The sequence below is a fragment of the Scyliorhinus torazame genome, chromosome 7 (genome assembly GCF_047496885.1).
Source record: "Scyliorhinus torazame isolate Kashiwa2021f chromosome 7, sScyTor2.1, whole genome shotgun sequence".
Classification (NCBI taxonomy): Eukaryota; Metazoa; Chordata; class Chondrichthyes; order Carcharhiniformes; family Scyliorhinidae; genus Scyliorhinus; species Scyliorhinus torazame.
Window position 1 is genome coordinate 34048183 of NC_092713.1, and position 14787 is coordinate 34062969.

General features: G+C 48.4%; 1 protein-coding gene across 2 annotated transcripts in view; it reads right to left on the reverse strand.

The window, feature by feature from the left end:
• Nucleotides 1–14787, reverse strand: part of bcar3 (BCAR3 adaptor protein, NSP family member) — a 335071-nt gene that overhangs the window by 256147 nt on the left and 64137 nt on the right. Inside the window, exon 2 of one of the 2 annotated variants that reach the window (XM_072510520.1) lies at nucleotides 10576–10692. The exons of the other annotated variant lie outside the window; for it this stretch is intronic. Within the exon in view, the coding sequence (XP_072366621.1) occupies nucleotides 10576–10665 (90 nt within the window). The 5' untranslated portion in view covers nucleotides 10666–10692. The remainder of the gene's footprint in view (nucleotides 1–10575; nucleotides 10693–14787) is intronic. 2 annotated transcript variants of the gene reach the window in all.

The following is a 14787-nucleotide window of genomic DNA, read 5'->3' on the forward strand; positions in this document are numbered from 1 at the left end:
TTCACAGAATCACAGGATAGTTACAGCACAGGAGGCAGCGGTTGTCCTGTTGCGTCTGAGTCGGCTCAGCAAACAAGCACTGTATCCAGTGCCATTCTCCCTGTGACCTTGCACATTCTTCCTTTTCAAATAATAATCCAATTCCCTCTCCAATGCCTCCATTGAAATGCCTTTACCAAACTATCAGGCAGCGTATTCCAGAAATTAACTACTCGCTATGTAAAGAAAAGTTCTCACATCACATAGCAGGTTACTATAGATATAGAATTTACAATGCAGAAGGAAGCCATTCGGCACATCGAGTCTGCACCGGGCCCTGGAAAGAGCACCCCACTTTAAAAAAAATAAATTTAGAGCACCCAATTCATTTTTTCCAATTAAGGGGCAATTGTGTGTGGCCAATCCACCTACTCTGCACATCTTTGGGTTGTGGGGACGAACCCCACGCCATCATGGGGAGAATGTGCAAACTCCACACGGACAGTGACCCAGGGTCAGGATCGAACCTGGGACCTCGGCGCCATGAGGTAGCAGTGCTAACCACTGCGCCACCGTGCTGTCCGAAAGCACCCCACTTAAGTCCACACCTCCATCCCATCCCAGTAACCCCACCTAACCTTTTTGGACACTAAGGGCAATTTATCATGGCCAATCCACCTAACCAGCACATCTTTGGACTGTGGGAGGGAACCCACGCAGACACGGGGAGAATGTGCAGACTCCGCACAGACAGTGACCCAGCGGGGAATCGAACCTGGGACCCTGGCGCTGTGAAGCAACTGTGCCAGCCACTGTGCTACTGCGCCACGCCTTTTGAATTCAAATTTTGCTATTTCCCATGGTGAGATTCGAACCCAGGTCCCCAGAACATTACCCTAGCTCACTGGATTACTAGTCCAGCGACAATAACACATCACAGCACCCACAACCATTTGGAGTGTGCATCTTCCAGGGTCAAAAACATAAAAGGCCCGGCAAATCCATGTGCACTCGCACCCATGGCCTGTCAGGCCACTCCCCTGGACGTAGGGAGGCTGAAGGAGAGCATTTTTATTCTCCTGGCAAAAGTTGCATTGTCTCACCAAGTTTACGATGACCGAGTTGAGGCCGGGCCACCAGACATAGCTCCTGGCGAGCATTTCCACCGGGCCGTGTTCTAAAAGGTATTCATAAACTGCAAGTAACAAGGCCCAATGCTGTATCGGGGAGGAACAAGGACGAGAGGAGGAGAGATTGTTTTATCCTTCTTACCAAGTCCCAATAAGGGCTGGTCGTCGGTTACTATTTTGAATCACCTACCATAGGCAGACTGCTGAAATTAGGTGTAAAGTTAAAGCATATGGGATTGCGGGTAGTGGCTTGAGATGGGTAGAAAGCTGGTTAGCAGACAGGAAGCAAAAATCGGAATAAATGGGTCTTTTTCCGATTGGCAGGCAATGACAAGTGGGGTATCGCAGGGATCTGTGCTAGGATCCCAACTGTTCATATTTTATATTACTGATTTGGACGAGGGAACTAAATGTATTTTCTCCAGATTTGCAGATGATACAAAGTTGGGTGGGAGGGTGAGCTGTGAGGAGGAAGCAGAGATTCTTCAGTGGGATTTGGACAGGCTGAGTGAGTGAGCATATGCATGGCAGATGCAGTATAATGTGGATAAATGTGAGGTTATCCGCTTTGGTTGCAAAAATAGGAAGGCAGATTATTATTTGAATGGGTGCAAATTGAGAGAAGTGGATACTCAGTGAGACCTTGGTGTACTCGTGCATCAGTCGCTGAAAGTAAGCACGCAGGTACAGCAGGCAGTATAGAAGGCAAATGGTATGTTGGCCTTCATAGCGCGAGGATTTGTGTATAGGAATAGGGATGTTTTACTACAATTGTTTTTTTTAAAGGGGCAATTTAGCATGGTCAATCCACCTACCCTGCACATCTTTGAGTTGTGGGGGTGAGACCCACACGGACATGGGGAGAATGTGCAAACTCCACACGGACAGTGAGTCGGGTCTGGAATCGTACCTGGGTCCTGAGCGCCGTGAGACAGCAGTGCTAACTACTGCATCACCGTGTTTTACTAAAATTGTATAAGGCATTGGTGAGGCCACACCTGGAGTATTATGTGTAGTTTTGATATCCTTATCTGAGGAAGGATGTTTTGCTATGGAGGGAGTGCAGCGAAGGTTTACCAAGCTGATTCCTGGGATGGCGGGACTGTCATATGAGGAGAGGCTAAATCGGTTAGGATTATGTTCATTGGAGTTTAGAAGAGTGCGAGGGGATCTCATAGAAACTTACAAACTTCTAACAGGATGAGACAGAGTAGATTCAAAAAGAATGTTCCCGATGGTGGGGGGCAGAACTAGGGGTCGTAGTTTGAAGATAAGGGGCAAATCTTTAAAGACTGAGGGGAGGAGAAATTATTCACCCAGAGACTGATGAATCTGTGGAATTCACTACCACAGAAAGTCGTTGAGGCCAAAACATTGTTTAATTTCAAGAAGGAATTGGATATAGCTCTTGGGGCTAAAGGAATCAAGGGATATTAGGGGGGGGGGATCAGGGTATTGAACTTGATGATCAGCCATGATTATGATGAATGACGGAGCAGGCTCGAAGGGTCAAATGGCCTCCTCCTGCTCCTATTTTCTATGTATGTTTCTATGTACCATTGCTCCTTTTCCCATCACCTTAAATCTGTGCACTCTGCATCTCAATCCTTCTACCAATAGGAACAGAGTTCCCCCGTTTTTCTCTGCGGCGTGCCGTTCACTGGCGGCGGGATTCTATACTCCCGCCTCTTGTCAATGGGATTCCCCATTGAAGGCACCCCGCGTCGCTGGGAAACCTACGGCTGGGGGTGCGCTTCTCAGCGGGAAAAGTGAATCGTAACGACCGGAGAATTCTGGCCAGGATCTCTGTTCAGACCCCTCAGCATTTTGAATATCTCAATCAAATCTCCTTTCTTAATTATAAGAGGATGACGTTCCCAGTGCAGCTACTGATTAGGGATTAAAATTCCCAATGCAGTTGACAATTAAGGAACTATATTGCTAGTGCAGGTAATAATTAGGGCCATATATCTCCCGTGTAGTTAATCATTAGGGGGATGATATTCCAAATGCAGGAACTAATCACATCACTAAATTCCTGGTGCAGTTGCTTATTAGGAGATCATATTCCTAGTGGAATTCATAATTTGGAGAGGGTATTCCAGATGCATTTACTAACTAGAGGGTGAGATCCCAAGCGTATTGGTAATTAGGGTATTAAATTCCGACTGCAGCGAGCATTTAGGGGACAATATTCCTAATACAGCTACTAATTAGAGAAAGATAGTTTTGACGCATTTGGTTAGAGGGTGTAATTGCTAATCCAATTCTTGATCATGGATATGGAAAATTGCAAAGCTGTCCTGTATGAATTGGTTTTTACAGACACTACACCAAGGGAATCAGCCACACAACAACGCCAAACAATTAGAAAGATGGATTTTCAAAAAGTAGAGTCCCGTTTGAACCATCTTTTGCAATATTTCATTTTGTTTGCCGCAAATAAAACAGATAACTGGACACGGAATTCCTTCAACACATGAGCATTTCTTGGCGAGAAATCAAATAGAACAAGCAATCGCCACAGATGAAAAGAATTACTGGCCAGGAGTGGGTGGATGTGCCTAACTAATTGTTGGAGACAATCTATTTGGGGCAATCTGCTGTTCGCAAATTATTTATTTTTCTTTCTAATGTGGCGCCAGGCAGGGTCAGCGTGTTAAAGTGTCGGTGGTGGCAGAGTTCGGACTTGGCTCATGACTGAAGGTTCGGTGGTGGGTGGGGGGGGGGGGGGGGGGGGGGGGGGGGTGGGGGGGGGGGGGGGGCAATCCGAACAGGTAATCCCCTCAGTCAACACAAAAGAAGTGACTGCTCCCCAGAGTAAGCTGAAGAAACTGGAGCTCACAATGTCAAACCATCGAAACAAGCGGTCCCCATGGAAACCCCGCTCAGCCACAAGTTAATTATTTAAGACAGCATTGGCAAACAACAGTAAACATTGTCATTTGCATTCCACCCCTTGGAAACATCATCTGCTGACATGGGGTTAGCTCGCCACAGCCCAGCTCTGCCTAGCCACTGCCGCCCTTAGTCCCTCCGCTACCTCTGTTGTCAGATTGCTTGTCTGATCTTCAACCTTCAGTTTCCCGTCGTTAACTGTTGTGAAAATCAAAAATCATTGTCCTTGTCCTCTACCACTAACGTCACGCTCCAGCCATCAATCCCATCCCTTCCTGGCCACTGTCAACTTGAATGAGACTGTTTGCAAACTTAGTGTCCTATCTGATTCTGAGCAGAGTGTCTGGTCCCATATCCTCTCCATCGTAAAGACCATCGCATCAGTTGTGCATTGGCTGCCGAATGCCAGGGGCGGAATTCTCCCCCCCCCCCCCACGCCGGGTGGGAGAATCGCCGGGGCGCCGCGCGTGTCCCGACGCCCGCACGCGATTCTCCCCCCCCCCCCCAAACCGGCGCGGCGAGAATCACAGCTGGCCGCTGGTTTGCAAGGGGCGAGCGGCGATTCTCTGGCCCGGATGGGCCGAGCTCCTGCCCAATACGACGGGTTCCCGCTGGCGCCGTCCACACCTGGTCGCTGCCGGCGGGAACAGCGCGGGAACGCTGGGGGGGTGGGCGGCTTGTGGGGGGGGGGGGGGGAGGTGAGGGGGTCCTGCACAGGGGGGGGGGGGCTCAAATGGGGTCTGGCGGCCTGCGCCGCTTTTACGCGATGCCAAGGCCCGGCGTGCGTAAATGATGCGACGCTGCTCCTAGCCCCCAGGGGGCGGGAGAATAGGGGGCTGGGAGCGGGCTCCGATGCCGGAGTGAAACACTCCGGTTTTCACCCCGGCGTCGGCACTTAGACCCCCGATGGGAGAACTGTGCCCCAGGTTTTCTCCACCTCCAGAAGTGATTGTTCCGACGTTCTCCCGACCGGTTACCCATCCCTTATCCCCCGCCAACTGCTGGCATGTCAACAAGACATGGAAATAAATCAAAACTTTTATTTATTTTTGCTATTTTAAAATGTACTTTTGCTCAATCACAGGGCACCTGCTGCAGATTACATCACTCACGAGACTGGCCACCTGTTCGTGAAGCTTCCAACAGAAATGACAAGGAACAAAAGAACTCCACTCTCATCCTTGTGGGATCTCACACCCCATTGTAATGCCACATTATAATCACGAACGCTACACGACTAACTGATGAGCTGACTGCCCCCCCCCCACCCCCGCTCCCTAGCCCAAGATGTGTTAAAAGCCACCAGTTTTGCTTTTTTTAAAAAATATGTTTATTCAAAATTTTCAACAATTTTCAACCCAACACTCAAGAAAGAAAGAAAGAAAAACAAAATTGTACATAGGAAACCAAACAAGGATACATTAACCACATTTAACCAATAAATACAAAAGTGGGGAAACCGCCCCCTAACCCGGGGTGCTGCTGTTTCGACCTCCACCTAGCGTTCCGCGAGAAAGTCTAGGAACGGGTGCCACCGCCTGGAGAACCCCTGCACAGGCCCTCGCAAGGCAAACTTTATCCCCTCCAACTTAATGAACCCTGCCATGTCATTGATCCAAGCTTCCACACTAGGGGGCTTTGCATCTCACCACATTAGTAAGATCCTCCGCCGGGCTACCAGGGACGCAAAGGCCAGAACTCCGGCCTCTTTCGGCTCCTGCACTCCCGGCTTGTCCCATACCCCAAATAATGCCAACCCCCAGCTCGGCTTGACCCGGGTGTTCACAACTTTGGACATAGCCCTTGCACAGCCCCTCCAGAACCCCTCCAGCGCCGGGCACGTCCGGAACATATGGGCGTGATTTGCTGGGCTTCCCGAACATCTCACACACCTGTCCTCCACCCCAAAAAACCTACTCATCCTCACCCCTGTCATATGCGCCCTATGTACTACTTTGAACTGTATTAAACTGAGCCTGGCGCGTGAGGAGGAGGAATTGACCCTGCCCAGGGCATCAGCCCACAGACCCTCATCCAGCTCCTCCCTGAGCTCCTCCTCCCACTTGCCTTTCAACTCCTCCACCGAGGCCTCCTCCGCTTCCTGCAGCTCCTGATAAATCGCCGAGACCTTGCCTTCTCCAACCCATACACCCGAAATCACCCTGTCCTGAACCCTTCGTGCTGGAAGTAGCAGAAATTCCCTCACCTGCCGTCTCACAAACGCCCTCACTTGCATATATCTAAACACGTTTCCGGGAGGCAACCCAAATTTCTCCTCCAGCGCCCCCAGGCTAGCAAAAGTCCCATCTATAAACAGGTCCCCCATCCTTTTAATTCCTGCCCGATGCCAACTTAGGAACCCCCCATCCATCCTGCCCGGCACAAACCTATGATTATCCCATATCGGGGACCAATTTGAGGCCCCCACCTCACTCCACTGCCCCCAGTCTTCAATGTCGCCGTCACCACCGGGCTCGTGGTGTACCTCGTTGGCGGTAGCGGCAACAATGCCGTCACCAGCGCCCCCAAGCTAGTACCCACACAAGACGCCGCCTCTAGCCTCTTCCACGCCGCCCCCTCCCCCTCCATTACCCATTTACGGATCATCGCCACATTAGCTGCCCAATAATAGCCACACAGATTCGGCAGCGCCAGCCCGCCCCTGTCCCGACTGTGCTCCAGAAACACCCTCTTCACCCTCGGGGTTATGCTCGCCCACACAAACCCTGTAATACTCCTGCTTACCCGCTTGAAAAAAGCCTTGGGGATTAGGATGGGCAGGCACTGGAACACAAACAAGAACCTTGGGAGGACCGTCACCTTGACCGACTGCACCCTACCCGCCAGGGAAAGTGGCAACACATCCCATCTCCTAAAGTCTTCCTCCATCTGGTCCACCAACCGTGTCAAATTAAGCTTATGCAGGGCCCCCCCAGCTCCTAGCTACCTGGATACCCAGGTATCGAAAGCTCCTCTCCGCCCTCTTCAACGGCAGCTCCTCTAGCCCCCTTTCCTGCCCCCCCCCGCCCCCGCATGCACTATAAAGAGCTCACTCTTCCCCACGTTGAGCTTGTAGCCCGAGAAGTCCCCAAACTCCCTAAGGATCCGCATGACCTCCGCCATCCCCTCCACTGGATCTGCAATATATAACAACAGGTCATCAGCATACAACGACACCCGGTGTTCCTCCCCTCCACGGACCAACCCCCTCCAGTTCCTAAACTCCCTTAATGCCATGGGCAGCAGCTTAATTGCCAGCGCCAACAGCAAAGGGGACAGGGGACACCCCTGTCTCATCCACGGTACAATCTGAAATATTCCGATCTCCGCCGGTTCGTAGACACGCTCGCCACCGGGGCCCTGTATAACAACCCTATGAAACCTTCCCTGAACTCAAACCTCCCAAGCACTTCCCATAGGTACTCCTACTCCATCCGATCAAAGGCCTTCTCCGCGTCCATAGCCGCCACCACCTCCGCTTCCCCTCCCACTGAGGGCATCATAATCACGTTCAGGAGCATCCGCACATTCGCATTTAACTGCCTGCCCTTCACGAACCCCGTCGGGTCCTCATGTATCACTCCCGTGACACAACCCTCAATCCTCGTAGCGAGGATCTTCGCCACCAACTTGGCATCTACGTTAAGGCCTATACGAACCGCACTGCAGTGGGTCCTTATCCTGCTTGAGAATCAGCGAGATCAGTGCCTGAGACATTGTCGGGGGCAGAGTCCCTTCCTCCCTCGCCTCATTGAAGGTTCTCACCAGCAACGGGCCCAACAGATCCACATAATTCCTATAAAATTCAACCGGGAACCCATCCGGTCCCGGAGCCTTGCCCGCCTGCATGCTCCCCAATCCCTTAACCAGCTCCTCCAGCCCCATCGGGGCCCCAGGCCAGCCACTTGCTCTTCCTCCACCCTTGGGAACCTCAGTTGATCTCCGAACCGCCGCATCGCCTCTCCCCCCTCCGGGGGCTCTGAATTGTACAGGTCCCCACAGAAATCCCTAAATACCTAATTTAGTTAAACTGCACTCCGCACCGTATTCCCCCCCTATCCCTGATTCCTCCAATCTCCCTCGCCGCCTCCCTCTTACGTAGCTGATGCGGCAGCATCCGACTCGCTTTCTCCCCATACTCATACACTGCCCCCTGCATTTTCCTCCACTGAGCCTCTGCCTTCCCCGTGGTCAATAAATCAAATTCCGTTTGGAGGTTCCAGTTTTGCTCTTAAGGGAGACAATGGATTTTGACCAGAAGCATAGAAACTACTTACGCGACTGCAATTAACCCATTAATGGGCCTTATCACATGACCTCCATGTTTCTGACCTTTTGGACCATTTTTAATATTAGAATTCTAGCCTCACAGCGCAATCTGCTGTTTCAACACCAATCGAAAAGCAGATTGCTTAACTGACCAAGCAGCAATGCCTCAACACCTAGAAGAGAGTTTGATTTCAAAAGTATCTGAGATGGATTTGATTTACTGTCACGTGTACCGAGGTACAGTGAAACGCATTGTTCTGCGTACAGTCCAGACAGATTGTTCCATAGATGAAAAAAAAACATAGGACATACATAAATACATAATGTAAATACATAGACGCAGGCATTGGGTGAAGCCCGATGGAAGAGGTTGGAAGAGAGAACAACCTGGGTGGGAGGGGTCTTTGATTATGCTGATCGTTGCTTGGCAAGTGGCATTAGCACATAAATTGTGCTGCATCGTCATTTGCTTTAAGTATTTTTGTGTTGTTGTCTTCACCCACGGACTCACCTGCATTGAACTCCGCCATGAAGAAAACAACATCAGAGCTTTGACTTCTGAGATTCTGGAAATCATGTGAACGGATATTAATTTCTGTGGTTCTTTTATTGTAGCCATCCATAGTTGTAAAAACTCCTTTGTTTCATGTGTGTGTTGTGGTTGCGAACAACACCCCCCCCCCCCCCCCCCCCCCCATCCCCACCCCTGCCTTTGAATGTGAAATAAGCTACCTTCTGAGGTAACGATAAGGAGAGTTTGCTGCATGATACTAAGAAATTTGGACCTGAGAGTTTGTGGAAACATCCCGTCGCTTACTTTACAAATAATTCAACAACACCTCTGTTGACATATGGATGGGGCGAAGAGAAAGAATTTCAGTTAGTCTCTCTCCTGTCCGTAGCATTGGGTAAATCCAAAACTCTGCCACTCATATCCCAATTCACAACTTCCCACTAATCCATCACCCCTGTCCTTGCTAACCTTCATTGTCGCCAAGTCTCCCCAGTGACTCTACCCTTCATGGCTTCACCCCCTCTCTGTCGCTGGTCTCCAACTCTCCAGTACTCTCTACCTTTCTAATTCTGAGAAGCATAGTATCTCCGCCATTGGCAACTGTGCCTCCAGCTCTCTCGGGCCTGCACATGGGAATTCCCTCAACCTGATCTGCCCTGCCCACTTACTCTCCACCTTTGAATATCCTCCTTGAAACCCACCATTCTGGCCACACTTTTGGTCACTCCTCCTAAGCATCGCCTTCTCCGTCTCAGCGTCAACCTCAGTTTGCTTCTGCCGTGGAAAGCTTTGCCTCAATAAAAGGCACCAAATGAATGCAAGTCGTTGCCATTGTTTAGACTTGTAGTGAGCTTCTGGCACCTGTCTCCAGTACAATGAAAGGTAGAATTAGATGGCGTAGAGTTAGAGAAGGCTCAGGTGCAGCGGGCCAGTTAGGCCGAATGGCCTGTTTCTGGGCTGTGAAGTATTTGGCAAAATGGAATCCAATGAAAAATCTCCAAAAATAAACATGAAGGAGTTTTGATGTGCCTGAAAGCTTACAGCAAAGCGGAGAGCAATAAATAAATAGAGCAAGCGGATTGAGCTTTTCCTGTTCTAAGAACAATTGTTCTAATCTCAGATTCTGAAGACATGACTGGAGGCTGAATAGAGGTACTCACGCACCCTCGGACACTAACTGGACACCATTCCAGTTTCTCTGCAGTTTAACTTTTCAGAAAAACGTCAGGGAAATCAGGTGCCACTAATTATTTCATTTTGCTATCTCAAAGAGAGAGAAACTCCCATCCCTCGACTACCCAGTCTTAGATCCCAGTTACATAACAAAGCGAGAATGTTGTAACCAGAATGGAACATAGGAATAGCTTTACAAAAACACTGAATAAGCAGAAGAGGAGTAGAGGTCAGGACTTACTTCAGGGAGATTTGATTCTCCCCCAGCCCTCTTAGCTTCCCTTCCCCCAATGGGTAGCCCAGTGAGAACAGATTCCATTAGCCAGCAAAGTGCCAGGAATGATGTCTAGTCTGTAACGAGCTAGCTGATCTCAGTGGTGGGTGGTGTTTTAAGAGATACAATTAGCCTCAATGTTCCGAGATTAGGGAGTGAAAAATGAGCCTAGTTTTCCCACAGTAACAAGATATACTATAATGCCCTGCCATGGATGCAGTATAATGCCATCTATTAAATAGTCTTAAAGATTTATTGGCGGAAAAGGGTTACCTTTTGGTAGTTAGTTGAAAGTTTATTATCCCGATAGGAATGGTCAGTCAGTTTAGCCAACTCACCTCCACTCCATCATATTCTTCATCAAAGAGCTTGAAGTATTCGGGGAGCCCCAGCTGGGTTAGCCACTTGGAAATGGGAAAGTGCTTCATCCTGAATTTTCACGCCAGCTCCAGAAACTGTTACGAGAAAGGCATGGACACGTTCAATATTTGCAAAAAGCAGGGAAACAAAACTGCATTGCAGCATCTGAAAGCAAAAGGTATTTCTCCAGCGAGCTTCTTCAGGCTTATCTGTATTGTAAATATTTAGTCGTTTTCAGCAGGCTCTCTGCCTCTCAAGGCTTTGGTTCGTCCAGAGAGTTTACTGAAAGCTCTGATCTGATCATCAACCCACAGGCATAAATTGGGAGTGTACAAAGAGACAAAAAGGGGGAGAGGGGGGAGGGATGAGGGGGCATTCATCATCAGGGCATAAAACACCTAGTGCTGGCTTGGTTGTCTTTTAAACCACCTGCCTCATTTTTCAATTCATCTTTGGGGGGCCACCCACCCCTGCTTAAAACCCCGACTGATTGAATATTAAATACCGGACTAAGTCTCCCCACGATCTACCCAAGGGAGGATCTGAAGGCTGTTGTTCTCAGACTGAATTGCTAAACAGGCTGCCTATCTCAGCCATTTGCTAACATATTAGACAGGGAGGAACCAGCTATCGATTTTGGAATAATACAATTAAACACTCTTGCATCAGAAAAATTAAATGACAATTAATGGTCCAACCTGTAAATGTCTGTACGGTTCCATTGCCAAGAAATTCCAACTGGGTTCTATGTTTGGCTTTTTTCAACATAGAATCAATAACAAAACAGCACAAGCAGCAGCAGGAATTATTTTCTTTCACGAGTCCTCTTGTTGGGATGTCTGGTTTGCAAACCCCTCTTTGACTGTTGACAGCACTCTACGATCAGGCAGCAGGAAGGGGAATCCAGTGGTGAAATGCTGCCTGCTTCAAACCCCTCCCCTTACACGCTAATCACAACATATAATTAAACCTGCCTCGATAACTCTTCACCAGCAGCTCAGGTACATGCCAATCCTAAATTCACATCGCAACAGAATCACAGAATTGTTACGACGCAGAAGGAGGCCGTTTGACCAATCGTGTCCACACCGTACCCTTACACATTGCTTCTGTTCAAATAGTCATCTAGTACTTCGATTGAACGCTTCTGTTCAAATAGTCATCTAGTACTTCGATTGAACGCCTCAATTAGACCTACCTCCACGGCAATTCCAGGCAGTGGATTCCAGACCTGAACCACTCGCTGTGTGGAAAAAGTCCCCCCCCCCCCCCCACATCACATTTGCTTCTTTTGCAAATCACTTCAAATCACCTCTCATTCTCGATTCTTTTACAAGTGAGAACAGTTTCTCCCTGTCTACTGTTCCCAACCCTCTCATGATTTTAAACATCGCTATCAAATCTCCTCTCAGCCTTCTTCTCTCCAAGGGCAACAATCTTAGAATCATAGAATTTACAGAGCAGAAGGAGGCCATTCAGCCCATTGAGTCTGCACCGGCCCTTGGAAAGAGCTCCCTACCCAAGCCAACACCTCCACCCTATCCCCGCAACCCAGTAACCTCAACTAACCTTTCGTTGGACACTAAGGGCAATTTATCATGGCCAATCCACCTGACCTGCACATCTTTGGACTGTGGGAGGAAACCGGAGCTCTCGGAGGAAAACCCACGCACACACGGGGAGAAAGTGCAAACTCCGCACAGACAGTGACCCAAGCCGGAATCGAACCTGGGACCCTGGAGCTGTGAAGCAACTGTGCTAACCACTGTGCTCTCCAATCTATCCTCATAACGGAAGTTTCCCATCCCTGGATTATTGTTGTGAACCTCCTCTGCACTCTCTCCAATGCATTCACATCCTTCCAATAGACTGGCACCCAGAACTGTACACAATACTCCAGCAGAGGTCTAACTAGTGTCGTGTATAAATTCAACATAACCTCCTTGTTCTTGTATTTTATGCCCCTCTAAATAAAGCCCAGGATACTGCATGCTTTATTAAGTGCTCTCTCCATCTGATCTATGCACATCTATACCCAGGTTCCTCTTCTCCTGTACTCCCTTAGATTAGATTAGATTATAGATTTAGATTTATTGTCACATGTACCGAGGCACAGTGAAAAGTATTGTTCTGCATACAGTCCAGACAGATCGTACCATACATGAATACATAGAACTTATGATAAATACATGAGGATACATAATGGAAATACATAAACTAGGCAGTGGGTGAAGTATATGGTATGTGCTAATACGGTATGTGCTTAATAATTGCCCCCTTATTTTATATTGTCTCTCCATGTTCTTCCCACCAAAATGCATCACCTCACACGTCTCCGCATTGAACATCATCTGCCACCTATCTGTCCACTCCACCAACTTGTCTATGTCCTTTTGAAGCTTTACACGGTCCTCTTCGCAGTTTATAATACTTTCAAAATTTGTGTCATCCTCAAGCTTTGAAATTGTTCCCTGCACACCAGGGTCTAGATCAGTGTTTATCAAACTTTTTTTCCAGGGACCGACTTTTGCTAACTGGCCAAACTCCGCGATCCATGTCAGCTGACCTTCGCGACACAAGCCATGTTCGCTTAACTTTAATGCAAAAGGGGAGCCTGCTTGGTCCTCACAATATCATGTGAATCAGGTTCACAGGAGGAGAGGGCAATGCGCACATCAGGTGCAGCTTCAGCCAGTTCCTTTGTGCCGTCTTCATCTTTATGAAAACAGAAAATCCAACCTTGCACATGTCGGTCGCCGTGAAGGGAACTAGCAACAAAATGCTTATTTTACTCAGCACTGGATACTCTTGGGAGATGCTACTCAAGAATTTCAACAGCTTGATGGGCTTTTACCGTGACTTTAATGTGGTACTATAGGGCAGCTACAGCATCTTAGAGCTGACTCCAAATGGAAAGATTAAGTTAATACTGACTGGTCTCCACCTCAAAAGGAATTTTTCATCCTCTACTTTTCTTTCAAAATCTGAAACTTCTAGAATTTACCAGTACTTCTCTGCATATAACACACATTGGCTTTGCATCCTTATTTGCATTTGCACAATTGACAAAACCATACCTCAATAAATCATCTTTATACTCCTTTGTTCCTGAGTTAAGTTTCTTCTTTGTAGCCTGTTAACCAGAGGCCCTGGAACTCTATACAGAGCTGACACTAGCATTGCTCTGTCATGCCCTGGACTCTCCTGGCCAGCTCTCTGTTGCGTTGTGAGGTCTTGTCCAACAGGTAAACTGCCTGAATCTCTGGCCATCTCTCACGTTTAAGAAATCATTCACCTTCACAATTCACTTGCCTTGCTTGCCAGCAGCTGGAAAATGGAAGTAACACTGCTCTGTGATTTGGCGCCAAAAGCACGTACCTCAAGGGTGTTTGACGTCAAGTATGACTTGCTCTCTGCTGCCCCTTCTGGCCAGAAGACTCCACACAGCCTCATTTAAAAGGTGGCAATGGCCACCATTCCCAATATAAAAGGTCATGGCCCTTGGGCACTTTTCCCGCAATTGGGACTACCATGGGAATGGAGTGGCCGATTGCTCCGTGTTCCTCCTGACCCCCACCTGCAACCCACACTTTGAAAGACCTTGGTCTAGATCATTAATATATATCAGGAAAAGGCAGCATGGTGGCACAGTGGTTAGCATTGCTGCCTCACGGCGCCGAGGTCCCAGTTTGGATCCTGGCACTGGGTCACTGTCCGTGTGGAGTTTGCACATTCTCCCCGTGTTTGCGTGGGTCTTACCCCCACAACATAGATGTGCAGGGTAGGTGGATTGGCCACGCTAAATTGCCCCTTAATTGGAAAAAATGAATTGGGTACTCTAAACTTAAAAATATATCTATATGTCAGGAAAAGCAAGGGTCCCAACACTGAACCCTGGGGAACTCCACAAACCTTCCTCCAACCTGAAAACATCCAGTGACCATTGTGGTTCACATTGGTACCAATGACATTGGCAGAAAGAGGGATGAGGCCCTACAGCAAGAATTTCGGGAGTTAGGTAACAGATTGAAAAGCAGAACCTCAAAGGTTGTAATCTCTGTTTTGTGAGGAACATGAAGAATCCAGCACAAACTTGTAGTGTCAAGTAGAAAGTAACTTTATTTACAACTATACGTACAAAGTACCAGCAGTTCACTATTAATTCCCTCTCTCGCCGGGTACCACACTGG